General features: G+C 34.1%; 1 protein-coding gene across 3 annotated transcripts; it reads left to right on the top strand.

Annotated features, from left to right (window-relative positions):
* Window positions 1-10,102: 10,102 nt before the first annotated feature.
* On the top strand, window positions 10,103-18,915 carry LOC126692564 (phospholipid-transporting ATPase 1-like). 3 transcript variants are annotated; one of them, XM_050388204.1, is made up of 11 exons: window positions 10,104-10,655; window positions 10,781-10,834; window positions 10,958-12,912; window positions 14,122-14,461; window positions 14,571-15,193; window positions 15,272-15,363; window positions 15,565-15,688; window positions 15,916-16,135; window positions 17,170-17,628; window positions 17,720-18,019; window positions 18,510-18,915. In XM_050388204.1, the coding sequence occupies exons 3-10, from the start codon at window positions 11,094-11,096 to the stop codon at window positions 17,916-17,918; spliced, it is 3,876 nt and encodes a 1,291-aa protein (XP_050244161.1). In that variant the 5' UTR covers window positions 10,104-10,655; window positions 10,781-10,834; window positions 10,958-11,093; the 3' UTR covers window positions 17,919-18,019; window positions 18,510-18,915. The 3 variants fall into 3 exon arrangements, with proteins under 3 accessions (XP_050244160.1, XP_050244161.1, XP_050244159.1); XM_050388203.1 differs by having other exon boundaries at window positions 10,103-10,655; window positions 14,125-14,461; window positions 14,571-15,363; XM_050388202.1 differs by having other exon boundaries at window positions 14,571-15,363.
* Window positions 18,916-20,098: the final 1,183 nt, after the last annotated feature.

Here is a 20,098-nt window from a genome sequence, read left to right as displayed (position 1 = left end):
GTTGAACTAACTAAAATTTACGACTAATAGTCCTAATTGAGGTATACCTTTAGTATCACATAAGCTTAAGCTTTGCTTCAATCATTCATCTTTCTAATTTTCCTCTCATTTTCCTGTGATACATCATACATTGTGACAGGCAAGCTATAGCTTATGGTGATACTAGTCCATGAAGCTTAAATCACTACTCTTTGGACCCATTATAGCCATCAGGCTTAAATTAATTCCACGCTAGTTTCACGAGGGTTTTGTGTATACATATGAGATTTCCATAATTAGAATTATAATAATCTGGTTCAAATCAGCCATGATTCGATATACTTTATTTGTTTATCTTCCTAGATATATATATATATATATATATACAAATACTGAAAGGATGGCTTGCCATCATGCAAAAATTTGTTTTGATGCAATGTTTTGAACATCTTTTTCTAAAATATGTTTTGCAGATTTACAATCAATCCTTATTAAAACTTTTGATTCAAAATATCATTTTGAAATTTTGAAATGCATAGTACTATAGATAAAATCTCTTTCTTAATAGTACTATAATTAATCTGAGTGGGGGTCCAAATTCCTGAATGGAAACAGACAATCTGTTCAGAGGAAGTGGGACTGACACGCTGAAGGAGAATGCCACCATAACCAATGTTAGAGGCATCTGTCTGGACAACCTTGAAGGAATTTTCTGAGGGGTTCCTAGACAAGGAAGTGTCTTAACATATTTTTTGATTTCTTGGACAACTGTGGTATGAGTTGGGGTCCAAGGAAGAGGATTGGTTCGAAGTCTATCAAAAAGGGGTTTGCATTGCTGCCTGAGGTTTTGATAGAAATCGGAAATGTAGTTAAGGGATCCTAGAAATCTCTGAAATTGGGTTTTATCTAGGATTTCATCTGGAAACTTATCCGCAAACTGAATGGCTCTGTCTATGGGTTTGATGACACCATGTCTTATATCAAAACCTAAAAACCGGACACTAGTTTGGAATAGTTTGATCTTAGGGGCTGAAACAACAAGACCATTAAGCTTGATGGTATGGAGGAATGCTCTAAGGTGTTTCCAATGTTGTGTCAAGGATTCAGAAAAAATGAGTACATCGTCAATGTACACAATAGCATGACTGGAGAATGGATTGAAAATCTCATTCATGATGTTTTGGAATTCAGAAGGTGCATTTTTTAGACCAAAGGGCATTACATTCCATTCGAAATGGCCAAAGGGTGTGGTGAAGGCTATCTTATACCTATCAGATTCTCTGATTTGTATTTGCCAAAAACCACTCTTCATATCAAACTTATTGAAAACCATTGCTTTGTTAAGCCGATTGACTAAGTCTCTTTTGTTGGGAATTGGATACTTTATCCATTCTAAGACTTTGTTAAGGGGCTTATAGTTGATGACAAGTCTAGGGACACCTCTCTCAATCTCAGCATTTTTCTGGACATAAAAGGCTGGACAGGACCATGGTGACCTAGAGTTTCTGATGATTCCTTTCTTAAGAAGATCATCTATTTCTACTTTACAAGTATCCATGAGTTCTTGACTCATTTGGATTGGTCGAGCTTTGGTAGGAATATTCTTTTCTTGGAAATCTTTCTATAAGAAAGGAAAATCCAAGTCCACAGGAAGGTTCATACCTAAAACATCGGGAAAATGTTTTAAGTGTGGAACAAGAGGTCATTTCCAGAAATAGTGTAAAGCTAAGGCCAAATCCCTTATCAACACCCTTGTTAGTGACCAAACCAGTAAGGAAGAGATCTTCAAACTCTTAGAACTTGACCGCTCAGATAGTGAGTCTCCCAATAGTTCTAGTGAGCAAGAGAAACACTAGTTATATAGGTCATCCTCAGAATCCTCTAGAGTCTGCTCTAGCTCCTTTAGTGGCCCGGATGAAACCTTAGCATGCAAAGATAGTTGATATAGGAACAAGACTATCAATGTACTTTCTAAGCAAGAAGAACTCCTCTTAGATCTCATAGAACAAATCGAAGACCTAGTGATCAAACCCAACGACTTAGTGATTTCCATAAAACCCTAGTTAAGGAAGCCAGTACATCCAAACCTAGGTTTCAGGAACTCAAAGTTGATTTGGAAAAAATCTACAATAGGTTTACCAAATCCAAGAAGGAAGTTACCGTCCAAGATCTCCAGAAAGAGATCAAAGATACCAGTCAGAAGTGAGAACCCTTAAGCAAGAGTTAACCATCCTTAGGATAGATCACAACCTTCTTGACCAGAGAGTCAAACAGATAGAAAACACTTCTCATCAAGGCAATGAGGAAGGAACCTCATTACAAAACCCTTCTAATGATGAAGTTGATGAAATAGTTAACCTTACAGCTGATATGGTACAGGAACCCTCCAGTGAGAAGTTCTTAGAAACCATCAGTAGGATTAACTTCTAGAAATGACATTCCAAAGTTAGGATTGTCATTAGCAAAGATTTTGAATTTGAGGTCGTTGCCTTAATAGACTCAGGTGTTGATCTCAACTGCATACAAGAAGGAATTATTCCCTCCAAATACTTCAAGAAAACCAAAGAAAGGTTATCTCTAAGGGCCATTAGGATTAAGTTGTTCAACCCTTCTCTGATTAAAGGTTTGACTCCAACCTGGACTAAACCTATGTGGAGGAAATTGTGTCCTTCTTTCCTGTGAGCTTTCAATGTTGCAGAGGGTAACAAGTAGCATGTTTCATACTCCTTGTTGATATTGTAGACTTGTTCTATAGTCCTAACATGGTAATTTGTCTTGAAAGCCTTTTTCAAGGACCATGAAGATAACTTATAGATCTGGTTGGTGGGTACTTTGGGTATGTTCCAATCTCCTAGTTTTATTTACCTTGATAATTGAGGGGTGGCTCATTGAATTTACAAAAGTTTGTAAATTAAGATTTTAGAATAAGATTTAAAGTACTTGCAACAACAAATTTGTCACTTTTAATTTTTCTGGCGTTGTTATAAAAATTATAATTTAACTATAAAGTTTTAGTGCCCGTATAAAGTAGAACTTTAGAAGTAAAGCATTAACGGGAAAGTTCTAAAGTTTTATAATGCTACTAGTGTTTAATAAAGTACCTATTGTTTAGATCCAGTATGTACATGGGCTACCGCCCTTTCGCTTACTTAATGCATTATTGTTTATATATATATATATATATATATATATAAATATATGTTAACTAATGTTCTAAGAGTATTTGTTAATTAATAATTTTTAGAAATTTTTATTTGGAAAATAAAAAAGTAATTGACTTTTGTGACAACTTTTATATTTCTCATGAAAGTGATATTAAAATTTTTATTGGTGCGATGATCACTTCACAAGTATTCAGGAGGGAGCTTACATATACATTTAAATTATGTTTAAGTAGTTTTATAAAAAAAAAAAAAAATGTTAGAGTAGAATTTCTATATTGTATCAAAAAAAAAAAAAAAAAAAACTTTTCTTAAAAAGTTCATTAACAAACACTTTAAAAGTATTCATTGATATAACCCGTTTATATATATATATATAATGAATTACATCGAATAGTGCTTTAAATTTTGGATGGTAAAACATAAAACTTAAAAAGTTAAAGTTGCAAATTTCCTAATAACTTTAGAGCTTAAAGTTCAGAATTTGAATTTATATATAACGAATTACTTTGAATAGAGTTTTTTTCCCCCTAAAAGCTCTATAATGCAACTTTAATTACCTTAAAGCTCTAAAGGGTCCCCTTAAAGCTCTTATTGAATTTGCCAAATGTTTTACAATTTTTACAAAGAGCTATAAGAATCTTAACACTATCAAACACGTTCTTAGTAGTAGAGTCTTTGCAATATAGAGTTCTATCTAAAGAGCTTTCTAAGTGGTTTGAGTGTTTGGCAAATTGCTTTAAAGTTCTTGATTTTGGAAATATGAACAATGAAATGTAGTTTTATTTTTCCTAAAAGTTTTAAATTTCAAGTTTTGCTTTAAAGTTGTTTTAAGTGTTAAGAGCATTTCAATAGCGCATGTAAAAACAAAATATTCTCTAAAATAGAGAATGAAACCAAAAAAATGGTCTCCAATGGTTTCTCTAAATCACAAATTTTTTTTTTCATGAATAGTAACTCATCAAGTTTGATGAGTTATTGTACATTAGCAATTGGATTTTTTTATTAAAAAATTATAGCAATTACTATTATATCAATTCTTTCTCTTCTTGATTTCTTTTTTTTCTCATACTATTATATCAACTAATATTTAAATAAGATAGAGAAAAAATAGAAAATCTGTTAAAAAATATATTTGAAAAAGTAAATAAGTAAATGGTAAATGCAACTATTTACTTACCAAACAGTATAAAAATTTAGAGAATTTTCTAGAAATGCTCTAAGACTCCTTAACACATCTCCAACAGGAGAGCTAAACACAAAATGCTTTCTACTTTAGAGAAAAAACCCACAAAATAGGCTACTATTCATTCTCCAATGGACTCTATATCTGGAAATTTATTTGGCTCATGAATAGTAGCTTATTAAGTCTGATGGGTTACTGTTCATTATTCAAATGTTTTTGCTAAAAGATAAAAATCACTGTTCATCTTCTAAGTAGTATAAAATTTTGCCTAATCTACTAGAAATTCTCTTAAAAGACTTTTTAGTGGCTTGTGAGACACTTTTATATTATAATAATAATAATTTTTTTGGTTGAGCAAAAAGAAATGTAATGAATCACATGAAACAATTGGGAGGAACAAAATGAAAAGAAGTTATCTCCTGCTCACGATGTGAACGAAGACTATTTAACGGTCATGAAAAATGATGAAGTTGAAGAGACAAATAATAGAAGAAATCACATGGAAAAAAAAAAAAAAAAAAAAAAACTATTTTACTATTTTTTTTCCAATCCACAAACGTTATATAAGATAAGGCCATAAGGACATGTCGCCATGTCGGCTAAGGCAACAATTTGTGGTCCAATTAAAACGACAAGAACTTGAGACTTGAAAAATCATGCAGAACACGTACTTTTTCACGAGAGCGAGTAGAGGATTCTCTCTGTTTGAGTTTGAGTGAACAGCCCAGCAAAATCTGCAACCACAAAAAGCTGCAAATTTTCTTCTTAAGTATATGTAAAGGATAGTATGTGTTTTTTTGAAGGGTAGAGAATAGTACATGAAAATAGGGAAAGTGGTTAGGTACTGATTGTACTCTCACCTTTCTAGTACACTTCATTGTAAATTTTAAGGGATTTACTAATATGTGTCCTATTAATTTTTATTTTTAGAAAAAAATTTATTGAGAATTAAAAAAGTAATGATTGTTTTTTCAATTCCTGAAAAAATGTTTTCAAAAATAAAAAGATTAACGTGTGCCCTTCTTTAGTATATGTAAAGGATAGTATATGTTTTTTTTTTAAGGATAGAGAATAGTACATGAAAATAGGGAAAGTGGTTAGGTACTGATTGTACTCTCACATTTATAATACACTTCATTGTAAATTTTAAGGGATTTTATTAATATGTGTCCTTAGGGCACACATTAATTTCCATTTTTAGAAATTTTTTTTTTCGAAAATTGAAAAAGTAATGACTGCTTTTTCAATTTCCGAGAAAATGTTTCCAAAAATAGAAAGATTAATGTGTGCCTTAAGGGCACACATTAATCGGACTCAATTTTAAGAGGGAACCCTACCATAAATGTAAGAGAAAAATACATTATTTTTTATGTATGAGAGTACTCAAAAATTATTTTGCAAATGAAAATTTGTTAAACACTCTCAAAACAAGTGTTATGTTTCGTCAAGTATTAAGTTGTGAATGATGGAAAAAAAAAAGAGTTGAGTTTTTTAATTCCCGAGAAAATGTTTCCAAAAATAGAAAGATTAATGTGTGCTTTAAGGGCACACATTAACCGGACCCAATTTTAAGAGGGAACCCTATCATAAATGTGAGAGAAAAATACATTATTTTTTATGTATGAGAGTACTCAAAAATTATTTTGCAAATGAAAATTTGTTAAACACTCTCAAAACAAGTGTTATATTTCGTCAAGTATTAAGTTGTGAATGATGGAAAAAAAAGGGTTGAGTTTTGTTGCATTTGGCAAATATTATTTTTGTCAACTTATTTTACTATTCAGTTTATTTTTGCTACTATTTATGGGTTCATTGTTTTTTTGTTACTATTTATTATATCTATTGTACTATTTCAACTAACTTTTAATTTTATCTACAATACTTTCAAAAAAAAGAAATTTAATTTTAACAAAATAAACAAATCTCAAACAAAACCGTAATATACTTTCCCCTCTCCACAGCTTAAAACCCGCATCATAGAAAATTGTTGCAAAAATGGTGTAAAATGTCATATTACTACCATTGGTCACATGTAAATAAAGCTAGAAAGACTCCAAAATAGGCTAGGTCCTCACTTTCTTGACATTCTCAACGGCACGATCTGGCTCCATCGGATCTTTTCATGCAAAAAGATCGACGGCTATAAGAACTGGATCTGGATAAGTAAGCATTTTAGAACACAAAGACACAAACACAACACAACACAACAGAGACCTTTTCAACTGCAACATGGTAAATAAAAAGTAGTAACATGTTACTGTGCTACGTTTAGAGGGTGTTTTGGGAAATGAACAGTGTTGTGAATACAGCGTAAAAGGAAAGTGACGACATATACAGTGATCCGTATGATCAACTGGTCTGGTTGTCTGACTAGTGACTACTACATGATAGTGAGTTTGATTAATCGTCACGAAACGCAACGCAACGCAACGCACGGGCAAGGGAAAACAGTGGCCCTCATGATGAAGATGAAAGCTACATTTGCCGCTAGCTCTTCCGTACCTATCGTACTCAGGGCCATGGGTCAGTTTTGGGAATAGCACTTCAAAGTCCAAAGTTGCACTAAATTTTTCTGAACCTACTGCAACACTAATATGTATGAGGATTTTCATTAAGGAAAAAAAAAAATGTATGAGGATTTTTTTAAAATTTTTTTATTTTTTTAAGTACACGTCTCTGTTTTCTTGGGATTTGCACTTGTACCATCTTGGCTGATAGTTTTCTTATATTTAAATATGAATTAAATAAATTTACTCAAATTGGATTGGATTAAGATTGATGTAATGAATTAAACACATAATTTCATGAATTATCTCACTAACCATTCTAAGGTTAATTTCATATGGATTCTACTAACGTGTTTATTTGTATAGTGTGAGGCAAAATATTAAAAACAGGTCTATTTCAAAAAGTTGAAAGTTATATTATTTGAAAATTGAAATAAGCAATGTAAATATAAGATCCACAAATAATATACGAAATAAACAAAAAAGTCTATTTATAATTTGATGCCAATCATGTAGGAAATCAAATATCATGGTTCAAGTATAAAATCTAACTAAATGATATGAAAATTTATTATTGTCTTAAAAATAAGAATTACTTTAGTTTGGATAAGCCGGTGCATGGTTATGTAAATTAAGTTATAATCTAATTTTCAATTTTAATTTTGGTGTTAAAAAAGAAATAGTGATTGTTTGGTGTGTGTGCGCGTGTGTATGCGACCAATACCATACAAGAGATTAAGTGACTAATGTTGACAAATTATTGTGTAGGGATATTGTTTAATATTTGCCTTGAATCTACCTGAGTTGATTTGTTTACAACTTAAACTCCAATCACAAGAGGTCATATAAAATATTGTGAAAAAAAAAAAAATCTAAACAAATATTGTGTCTACAATACACTTAATAATTGTACTTCTCAAAAAAAAAAAAACACTTAATAAATGTCAATTGTAGTAAATAATACCTTAAATTCCTTTATATATATATTTATATATATATATTAAAAACTTAAATTTCACATATCAGGTATAAGGCATTTATGAGGGTTAAGCAGGAAGCTTCTAATTAACACCGAAAAAGGGAGGAGAAATATTTGGCAAAATATTAGTTTGTATTTTTTTTGTTTTTTGAGAAAGAATATTAGTTTGTATTTGATGTACCTAGACATTCTTTATTTTACTAAATATAGATTAGCTTTATAAAATTACTTTTTTTTAATAGAATCCTTTTATAAAAAAATGATTTTCTAAGATGAGTTGGTTCAAACTCTTATCATTTATTTTTAAGTCACGATTTTCCTTTAAGATTAGTTGTACCCACTAAACAAATCTTACAAGTTAATTTTGTTGATAATTTTATTTCTATGGTGATACATAATTGTTAATATAAGTCGTTATTCCTTCTTATATTTCATGACTAATCATTATTCTATTGAAATACAAGACAAAAACACCATATAAGCATCAGTTAGCTGTACAATACAAAATAAATAAATAAATAAAAATTTGAGGGAAAATATAAAAACAAGCTTAATTAATAATTTTTTTATTATAAAATTTCAATTTATGACTTCTGTTATTAATAATAGCTCTTAAACTTGACTAATAATAAATATAAGTACACACATGTTCATCAAAAAATAATAAATATACGCATGCTTCAAATCTTACAAAACTATTAAAATAAGTCAATATTAAGAAGAATGGTATGATTAATTGGTTATACTTTTTTTTTTATTAAAAAAACTAGTTTCTTGTTATAATTAATTTTTTTCCCTTCTTCCCTGGCCAATCGATTGAAGTTCCTTTAAGATTAGTTGTACCCACTAAACAAATCTTACAAGTTAATTTTGTTGATAATTTTATTTCTATGGTGATATATAATTGTTAATATAAGTCGTTATTCCTTCTTATTTTTCATGATTAATCATCATACTATTGAAATACAAGACAAAAACACCATATAAGCATCAGTTAGCTGTACAATACAAAATAAATAAATATATAAAAATTTTTGAGGGAAAAATATAAAAACAAGCTTGACTAATAAGTTTTTTTTAAGAGAGTTCCATACAATGGCGTCCAGTCCACTTTTGATGATAGCTTTTAAACTTGACTAATAATAAATATAAATACACGCATGCTTCAAATCCTACAAAACTATTAAAATAAGTCAATATTAAGAAGAATGGCATGATCAATTGGTCATACTTTTTTTTATTTTTTATTTTTTATCAATTGAGGTCTTACATTTAAAATTTCATAACAAGTTCACATATCTTAAATGTTTTTTTAGAAACAGCAAAAAAATACTAATTAAACTACAGGACTCCTCATTAATGGCTAACCATATGTATTATGTATTGTTTTTTCTTTTAATTTTTTAAATTTAAAGTAGTTAAAAATATCCTTACATAAATACCTTATTCCTCCCCTTTAGACTCAGCTCGATGTTGTTGCGTTTCCATGTACTATCCATTCCCTCTAGACTTGACTTAAGGCTGTTGTGTTTCCATGCATTTAAGGCATGAGAGGTACTATTCAACTCAACTCACACGATGATGACCGCATATATTGTTGAGCAATGAGGCATGAGAGGTACTATTCAACTCACACGATGATGATCGCATATATTGTTGAGCAATGAGGCATGAGAGGTACTATTCAAATCAATTCACACGATGATGACTGCATATATTGTTGAGCAATTTTTATGGTTGTGTATATATAAAAAATAGAATAGAATATGGAAAAAAAAAAAAAAAGAATAAACTCTTTAATGCCTCACAATTAGACAAGGGGCACCAGAATGTGCAGCGGATTTACTTGTTCTATTGAACAAAGTTTATCATATAGTAGAAAAATTGGAAATAAAACAGTTCATAGAGGTGAATATTTCTAGAACAGAATAGAATCTAATACCATGTCCGAGCATCATAGATCTTGATATTAACGTCCTTTTAAGTTTCATTGAGAAAATCTAGGAAGTAAAAAAAAAAAAAAAAAAAAAAATTAAATACGAATAATTACAGTGCAATCCCACAAAATCCTTGCATTAAAATTTACCAAAGCCTATAATATAGCCTTTTTTGCAAATATATTAATAAACAGTAGTCCACAATTTTTTTGGCCACAATTTCGAAATGTCAAATAATATGGGTGAAAATTTGCGTGGTTTTAACTTTTAAACTCTTTCTTTAATTTAAAACAAGCAAAGTAAATAATAATTAAAAAAAGAAAAGAAATAGAAATGGACTCAGCCTCAGCCAGCCACACCCACACCCACGCAAATAGAGAAACAGTAAGAGAGGGTTGTGGCAGAAAAGGAAAAAAAGGACGAGACGAGACGAGAGAGAAGAGGAGGTCAGTGAGTGAGAGCAGCCTAAGCCACCACCCAAGATTCGTGCTTTACCTCTCATCTCTCTCTCTCTCTTATTTTCTCTCTGCGATTTTCTCGCTTTTCGTGCACTCTTTCTCTCTCTCTCTCTCTCTCTCTCTTCCCATCCCTTTCGTGTTAGATCTCCTTCGTTTCAAACCAAAAAAAAAAATAAATAAACAAGGAATTTGTAATTACAGCCTCATTTTTATTTAATTTATTTTAATTTTATTATATATCGAGCCCTAGGTTTTTTCCTGGTTCATTGAGAAATCAGGGGCTAGATCCCCGATCTGTGGTCGCTCTCAGATCGATTTTCGCTTATTTTTTGGTATTCAGTGCTGCATTGATTTGAAAAAAAAACCACACTCACAGAGAAAGTTTCTGATCTGATTCGTTCGATCTCTAATTCTGAGCCTCCAATCTGACACCTTTGATTCTTTTCAGGTACGTTTTTTACGATTGCGATTTGAGATTTGCAAAAAAAAGAAAAAGAAAAAAGAAATTGTGATGCCAGATATGTGTTACGGAAATAAAATATGGCAGTGATTCATAATTTTTGTTTTTTGCAGTTTTGGCATTTGGTTAAGGATTTCCTCCGTACACGAGATCCAAAAATTGATCTTGTAAGTGTGCTATCATTATCATTGTTAATTGTTATTCATATTCATATTCATATTCATTGCGTTCAAGTTTTGTTATAGAATTTTGAAAAGAAAGTATGTTTGTTTTTTTGTTTTTGTTTATAGAGCTGAGTGGAAAAGGTGTAGTGGGGTAACGAAAAAAAAAAATGGAAATTTGGGGTTGAGTTTTTGAGGCGGAGATGGGAATTGGGGCGAGACGAGTTTTGGAGAATCTGATTATTATTATTATTAGTGATCTTTTATGACTACTGATACAGCAAATTCGCCTCGACAAATCGGCTCCTTAAGCTGTCTCTTCCCCAATGCTTCATTTTCTTCTTCGGTTTCGAACGATGCTCAGTGGAATCTCTTAGGTGAACAGCAACACCAGGATAAGGTTAACGAGGACGAGTTTGATCAGATTGAGATTGAGGAAGGCGAAGGCGGAGACGAAATCAAACCCCTTGAGCTAGATCATAGTGGTTCTCCTTTTAAGGATCCACAATTGGGGGTGTTGTCTCAGTCCAGGGTTTTCTTTGAGCAGTTTCCATTGGAATGCCCCAGAGAAGAGAGGATTCGGCGAATTTTATCTATGGGTTCAATGGAGAGGCATAGTAATGGTAATAATCACAACAACATTCACATCAATGCCAATGGCAATGGCAATGGCAATGGCAATGTGGCTGCCTTGGAAATAGAGAAGCCGCGTAGCAAGCATCGATTTCGCCATAGCCAGCATAAAAGTTTGCAGTTTGATGAGGATAATCTGTCACATGAAGATAATCCGAGGTTGATTTATATCAATGACCCAAGGAGGACTAATGACAAGTATGAGTTTACAGGGAATGAAATCCGAACGAGCAAGTACACAATCATAACCTTCTTGCCCAAGAATCTCTTCATTCAGTTCCACCGTGTTGCTTATTTGTATTTCCTAGCCATTGCTGCTCTCAACCAGCTTCCCCCTTTGGCAGTGTTTGGCAGAACAGTGTCACTTTTCCCGCTCCTGTTTGTGCTCTGTGTCACGGCTATCAAAGATGGGTATGAGGATTGGAGAAGACATAGGTCTGATAGGAAAGAGAACAACCGGGAGACTCTGGTGTGTCAGTCTGGTGAATTCCGGATGAAGATTTGGAAGAAGATACAGGCCGGTGAGGTTGTGAAGATTTTTGCTAATGAGTCGATTCCTTGTGACATGGTTTTGTTAGGGTCTAGTGATCCTAGTGGACTTGCCTACATCCAGACTATGAATTTGGATGGTGAGTCTAATTTGAAGACCAGGTATGCCAGGCAGGAAACGGCTTTAGCTGTATCCGATTCCGATGGGGGCATGATTTCGGGGCTTATCAGGTGTGAACAGCCTAATAGGAATATATATGAGTTCACTGCCAACATGGAGTTCAATGAGCGTAGGTTTCCCCTCAGCCAATCCAATATAGTTTTGCGCGGTTGTCAGCTGAAGAACACAGAGTGGATAATTGGTGTTGTGGTGTATGCAGGGCAGGAGACGAAAGCAATGTTGAACAGTGCAGCCTCCCCTTCCAAGAGAAGCAGACTGGAAGGATACATGAATAGAGAAACCCTTTGGTTATCTATCTTTCTCTTTATCATGTGCCTGGTTGTGGCCTTTGGAATGGGCCTATGGCTCCTACGCCACAAGGATCAGCTAGATACCTTGCCTTATTACAGAAAGAGATACTTTACAACTGGGAGGGATAATCAGAAAAGATACAAATATTATGGTCTCCCTATGGAGACTTTTTTTTCCTTTCTGAGTTCAATTATAGTGTTCCAGATTATGATTCCGATATCTCTTTATATAACGATGGAGTTGGTTCGTTTGGGTCAGTCATATTTCATGATCGAAGACAATCACATGTATGACAGTAGTTCTGACTCAAGGTTCCAGTGCAGATCGTTGAATATAAATGAGGATTTGGGTCAAATTCGTTATGTTTTTTCTGACAAAACCGGGACTCTTACTGAAAACAAAATGGAATTCCAAAGAGCAAGTGTGTATGGGAAAAGCTATGGGAGCTCCTTGCCTATGGTGGATTTACTGCAAGAACAGAACATTGTTGGTATGACAAAGTACTTAGCTTTTATGATCTTCTTTAACTTTGTGAAATTAATCATGCCTGTGGTTTCTGCGCCCCACCCCCCCCCCCCCACCCCCTTTTCCCTTTTCTTTTAAAGTTTTATCTGTTTCTATACCATAGGTATACTGGATTTGGGATTTTTATTTCCTTGTGAACCTGAGGTTCTTTATGTTATTCCTTCAAGCTTGTTATTCTTGTCGACTCAATGATTTACTTCAACTTCAATGGCTACATATCCAACCAATAAATGTTTGGTGCACAAAGTCTTTGTGACAAATTTACTATGTTGGGCAATAATTTGTGTTAGATTATTTGCATTATGCTTGTCTTCACAAGTCACAACAATTTATTTTTTGGCAATTGTCCAGTCTTACCCTTTTCCAGGCAGTTACTTAACCTAAATGATCTCTTCATAATTTAGATGAAAGACTTTTACGTGACCTGGCCTCTTCTAACTTATTCCGCATCTCACATTGTTGAGGTGGCAATTGCCTTTCTACTATCTGGAAGTTGATTGGTATGGATAGGTTTAGGTTGTTCAAATTGTTGTCCATGTGTCTTGCCCTTAAGAAAGCCCGCAATATATGGTGTGCCCAATTTGTAACATTGCTTCAACAATGAAGTTGGGAATCCTTGTGAATATTTAATTGACGTGGAATTCTACTTGCTAGAATGGTTAGATGACAACATTATTTTTTATTTCAGTTGTTGAGGTTTTATTTTCTTGTGCATGGAGATTTATATTCTTAGTTTACAAGATTGGGAGACGTTAGTTTATTTTTTTGAGATCAGGAATGGATTTTATGTAATTATTATAAAAAGAGTCCCAATGTCCCACCAAGGAAAAAAGGTTTTGATAGTTTTTGTGGTAATTGTTGATCAGTCTGCAAACCAAGTTTATGGCGTGTGGCGTTTTAAATCTTATAAATACGTGAATATGAACATTCATTCTATTGAATATTTTTTGATTGAAAATGATTCAGGGATTTGATTGGCATAGACATTGTTTATATGACTCGTTGGCATTTTGCACTATCATATTTTATAATCTGATAAGTTAGGTCATACTAGTTTGACAGATGATCTTTTTTCACAGTGCTGTAGATGGTTTCTTTGTTGAATGCAGGAGTTCCTGCATAGAACATTCCCCATTTTCACTTGTATGAACCTTCATCCTTTATGATTTTGCAGCAGCAGCAGGTAGGAGGTGGAAGCTTAAATCTGAAATTGCTGTTGACTCTGAACTCATTGAATTGTTGCACAAAGCTTTAACTGGAGATGAAAGGATTGCGGCGCATGAGTTTTTCCTTACACTTGCTGCATGTAATACCGTGATTCCTATTCTTACTCATGGTACATCTTCTAGTTGCATAAAGAGTGAATTGCAAAAAGACAGTGTAGAAGCTATTGATTATCAAGGAGAATCTCCTGATGAGCAAGCACTGGTTGCTGCAGCCTCTGCTTATGGATATACTCTTTTTGAGCGCACATCTGGGCATATTGTTATTGATGTCAATGGTGAGAAACTAAGGTAGAAAGTCTCTCACTGATGACATACTTGTATGTGATATCACCAAAGATTCTTTTACACAGTTTTGATACTTCTTAAAGTAACTTCATCCAATTTTTGTGCAATTTAGGTTTGATGTACTGGGACTGCATGAATTTGACAGTGTGCGCAAAAGAATGTCTGTTGTCATCAGATTTCCTACTGGTGCAGTAAAGGTGTTGGTCAAAGGAGCTGATACTTCAATGTTCAGCATTTTAGCAAATGGCACTGAGATGGATGATCATATAAGGAATTCCACTCAAAGCCATCTTAGTGGATATTCATCACAAGGCTTACGCACACTTGTATTAGCTGCCAGGGATCTTACAGATGAAGAACTTGAGGTGTGGCAATGCAGGTATGAGGATGCTAGTACTTCATTGACTGACAGAGTGGTAAAACTCCGTCAAACAGCATCTCTTATAGAATGCAACTTAAAGCTTCTTGGGGCAACTGGAATTGAGGACAAGCTACAAGAAGGTGTTCCAGAAGCTATTGAGTCTCTTCGGCAAGCTGGCATTAAGGTCTGGGTTCTGACAGGAGATAAGCAAGAAACTGCGATTTCAATTGGTCTCTCCTGCAAACTGCTGACCTCAGATATGCACCAAATTATTATTAATGGCAATTCCGAGGATGAGTGCAGAAGTCTTTTGGCTGATGCTAAATCCAAATATGGTGTGAAATCATGGAGAGGAAGAAATTCGAGTCTGAAACGTAAGAAGGATGCTGAAAAAGACTATCTTGAGTTACCTGTTGATACAAAATTGTCTAATCTGCCACGGTGGCATGCAGGGAAGGAGGATGGAATCCTGGGTTTGCCACTAGCACTCATAATTGATGGGAACAGTTTGGTGTATATTTTGGAAAAAGATCTGGAGTCAGAGGTAATAACCATTCCTCACCCCCCGTGAAGGATAATGCTTTAATGTGACGTGTATTTGAAAGCTTTTCTACTTCTTATCTCTGGGATACCACTTAGTTTCAATTCTAAATTTCTCTAAGTTCACACACAATTCTGTTAGGTTTGTGTTTTATATGTATATGAATTTTGCTAAAGAATTACTTCTCCTTTCATCTTTCTACAGCTTTTCGACCTTGCAACTTCTTGTAGGGTTGTGCTATGCTGTCGTGTTGCACCCTTGCAAAAGGCTGGAATAGTTGATCTGATTAAGAGCCGCACTGATGATATGACCCTGGCCATAGGTGATGGTAAGTTGTCACTCTTATAAATTTTTTAATACATAGACACAGGCAGTTGAGTTTTAGGTTGGTGTGGTCTGGCAACTTGTGTTAAGTTCTGTACATGGAAGTAATACCTTTGATTATACTCTTCTCTCTTCAACTTGTGTTTTAGTAGTTGCTACATGGTGCATGTAAAACAAGATTTTGTTATTTCTGTGTTATTCTTCTCATGTCTGATTAATGACATTTGGTAGGGGCCAATGATGTTTCAATGATCCAAATGGCGGATGTTGGTGTTGGAATATGTGGTCAGGAAGGGCGTCAAGCAGTGATGGCATCGGATTTTGCCATGGGACAGTTTCAGTTTTTGAAAAGATTACTTTTGGTGCATGGACACTGGAATTATCAGCGTGTTGGTTACTTGATTCTGTACAACTTTTACCGTAATGCTGTCTTTGTGTTGATGTTATTCTGGTATGCACAGTTTCCTTTTGTTATTACTGGATTGCCTATTAGATACTAGAAAGAACCTGATGCACTGCCTCATAAATAGGGTTGTTTGTCATTTCCATCTCTCTCTCTCTCTCTCTCACGCATTTCACTCATGCACACTTAACATATACAGCATTAAATAAAAATATGCAAAAAGAATTTTGAAGACCCACATGTTATGATTATTTGTCTATTCCATCCCTCTCCCCCCCTTCCTCTCTCTCACCGTACATGGCACTAAATAAAAAATAGAAATTTGCAAAAAGAATTTCCAAGATCCAAGTGATCTGGGCACAACTAGGTCACATCCTTTTTTCCTGTTCTACTATTTTCCCATATCTGATTGAAGAATCACAAAATAAAAGTATTTTGGATTGACAAATGGGAGAAAAAAAAAAGGAAGACCTGAGCAATGCCATATGTGCTTTTGGTAATGTGGAGACTGACTCCCTCAGCTTGTGATAGTTGAAAGATTTAGCTATTTTGGATTTTAGAAGGGGACAAAGTTGTTCAGGCAGATATGGTCGTTTTTATTTTGGATAGTAGTAAATTTTTTGATTGTTACAATGGGGAAGGGGGGAGTTGAACCTTGAACGTCTCCATTGAATTACCAGGAGGTGCTGATTGAGCTACAAAGCTCTTGGCCATTTTGCATGGTAGTAAAGTTGAATTTAGAAAGTATGTACTTAGCAAATATTGAATCTAGCAAGTAGAATATATGCAAATTCTTTTTCATTATGTTGTTATAACAAATGAATTAAAGTCCCTGTATTAAATTCTTAGAGTTGGATGATATTAGCTTCATTTATTTTTGCTCAATTTTATTGTTATTGCCATTAGTAATCTGGAATAGTTATTTCCTTTTTGAGGTGGACATCATGAATGTAATAGGTCTGAAGGGTAGAAATCCAATATTGTAGATTGAATTCTTTGAAGCACAAAGTTCTCCTCTTTAAATTACACTAGATGCATATTCTCTTGAAGTTATTAATCTGATTTTCTTTTTGTATTTGTAGGTACATATTATGTACAGCTTTTTCAACGACTTCTGCACTGACAGATTGGAGCAGTGTATTTTATTCTGTTATTTATACTTCTATTCCTACTATTGTTGTTGGAATTCTGGACAAAGACTTAAGCCATAAGACACTTTTGCTATATCCAAAACTCTATGGTTCTGGGTATAGACACGAAGCTTACAATTTGCGTCTCTTTTGGATCATGATGGTTGACACACTATGGCAGAGTCTTGTACTCTTCTATATACCCTTGTACACCTATAAAGATAGCTCAATCGATATATGGAGCATGGGAAGTTTGTGGACAATTGCAGTTGTTGTTCTTGTGAATATTCACTTGGCCATGGATGTTCGGCGCTGGGAAGTGTTTACTCATTTCGCAGTATGGGGATCGATTATCATTACATATGCCTGTATGGTGGTATTGGATTCTATACCAGTCTTTCCCAATTACTGGTTAGTCTTGGTATCTGCAATTGCATGTTCTGCAATCTAACTTGTGACAGTTTCATAGAGCAGAGCTAATATTCCTCTTTATCTTTGGCAGGACAATTTACCACCTGGCAAAGTCACCTACCTATTGGCTCACTATTTTGCTTATTACTGTTGTAGCGTTGCTCCCTCGCTTTCTCTTCAAAGTTGTACGGCAGACTTTTTGGCCATCTGATATCCAGATAGCCAGAGAACTTGAGATACTGAGAAAACATGGCAATTTGGAGTCAAAGAGAGATCAAGGTTCCAGTTGACATGCATGACACCCGGTTATAGACAGGCTTCATTTTGGATGGCTTGCCATGATTTTTCCTTTGTGTGGCTTTCTTGTGGAGTTTGGTTGTAAAGTTTAATGGTAAGCATGTGTTTTATTTTTCTCATGCACTCCATCATAACATTACCTATGGTTGTCAAATCCCTTTAGTACTACATGCTTGGAGCATAACTAGTTTTAATGGTAAGGAGTGATTGTGCAGGTCAAGTAATATAACCATAATATATGTTTTCTATATTTAATTATATATATATATATATATATATATCTATTGTGGAAAACTCAATATTGTGAGCAACTACCAGAAACCGTGCCTGGGGTCGTGAAATCAGTGTTCTTCAGATCCTCTATTGTTACAAATTTGAAAGACAATGGATGTGTTCATATTTGTCATGGGTCCGTAAGTTTAAGTTGATGTTACAGGATCGAGTTTGATCAAGAAGCACTGTAGCATCAATTTAAATATGCCTGTTTTTATAATGTAGAGATGCATAATTCTTTGTTGATAATGACTTCAAGTTCTTTTATAATCACTAGACTTTCTTGATGTTTTCTGCTTCTCATTCTTCAGATGGTTGCAGAAGCTAACCACCAGCATGTTAAACAAGTTATCAACATTGGACCGGACTGGAGCGGAGTAACCAGTTAAGAGGATAGAGAGCAGTATGGATAGTTTAAGCCAAGGCGAGTCTTATGGTGGATACAGAATTTAGAAGATGCAGGTCAGGGAAGGAAAAATGATGTAAAAATAGGCGGAGGGGCCTTATGTTTTCACAGGAATTGGTGTTGTAGGAAGTGAAATAACAGGGTGGCGGTCAGAAGTGTATCATATGTTAAAGGTCCTCTAGAGGCCTGACACAGAGTTTGAAAGGTGAAAAAAGAGGGGAAAAAATAGAGTATATAATAGTTGTGTAAAGTACAGGCTTGACCTCTTTTACGGTTTAAAATGAATGAAAAGATGTCAAAAGTATAGGTTAGTCTTCCTCAATTAACTTAGGTCATTTTTGCACCTTTGAAGAATATATTAACTTTTTTAATGGCCTTAGCCCTAGATTATACCCTTATCGAGACCAGGGCAAATCTAATTGGCTAAAGAGCTTCAAGTCTTTAATCTATGGCTAAGGCCATGGATTATACTTTTAGGTCACCTGGCATTTTCTAATGTTTCCAACCGAGACGTCCATCATTTAATCCCTCTCACTCATTGATGTTTTGAACTTCTTAAGGGAATATTACTAATTACGAATATGAAAATTTGAATAACAAATCCAACTTCCACCCAGCTTCCCTTTTGACTTGGACCATATCATTGTGAAGAAAGTGCTGCCCCACAGCGAGCATGTATTGTGGTTTTAGCACCTGAGGAAGATTAATGATAAATACTTTTCATTACTCGGCTTTACATATATGTTTTCTTGTACCTTTAAAAGAAAATATGTGTTTCTTGCACTAGAAAAATATGGGAAACGATTAACTGCATTTTAATTCTTTTTCCTTCCTTTTTCCTTTGCGAGTTCTCTGTGCAAAGTTGGTATTGATATTGTCTGAATTTAAATAGTTGGGTAGCAGGATATGATAAAGAAGAAAAGTCCTCTTGCTCTGTGATCTAGCAACTATGCTGAATATCTGGAAGGAAAACGACTCATGCACTTCGTTTGCTTTTTAAATTCACCAATTGGGATCAAATAATCAAATGATTGTGATCACTGATTTAAAAGGTTTCATGTGTTTTATAGTAATACTCTTATATGTTGTTATTAATCATTTCTAATGAAATATCACGACATTTTAAAAGTTGAGAGTTGCTTTCGAGCTCCAGGACTTGTTTTGGTATATGCCAAATGCATTTTGACCATCAATTTTAAGGGTCATCATCAAGACTGTTGGCAGTAGGGCTAGGTTCTCAGTTTGTTATTCAAAAGGGATCAATGAAATCTTTCGACTTGGGGAGTCATATTTTTGTCTTGTATTATTAACCAGTTTCGTTTTGGATTTCTTTCATTTCCTGTCGAGCTCTTCCCATTTTTGTGATGACCTTTGTTGGTGACAGTTGATCAAATTATACCAAGCAACATCAACCCTTCGAGCTCTACCATTTCTACAGCCCACAGTAAATATTTTCATATCATATATATGATCCGTTTGGTTAGGCGTTTTGAG

Source organism: Quercus robur, chromosome 7, assembly GCF_932294415.1.
Source record: "Quercus robur chromosome 7, dhQueRobu3.1, whole genome shotgun sequence".
In the NCBI taxonomy this organism is placed as follows: Eukaryota; Viridiplantae; Streptophyta; class Magnoliopsida; order Fagales; family Fagaceae; genus Quercus; species Quercus robur.
This window is presented reverse-complemented; position numbering and strand designations above follow the sequence as displayed.

What these genes read in the sequence shown, in the direction of transcription:
- LOC126692564 (XM_050388202.1), top strand. Translation starts at nt 11,094, where the DNA reads ATGACTACTGATACAGCAAATTCGCCTCGACAAATCGGCTCCTTAAGC. An exon ending in GTCAATGGTGAGAAACTAAG is followed by an intron (nt 14,462 to 14,570) that starts GTAGAAAGTCTC and finishes TGTGCAATTTAG; the next exon opens with GTTTGATGTACTGGGACTGC. An exon ending in CCAGTCTTTCCCAATTACTG is followed by an intron (nt 17,629 to 17,719) that starts GTTAGTCTTGGT and finishes TATCTTTGGCAG; the next exon opens with GACAATTTACCACCTGGCAA.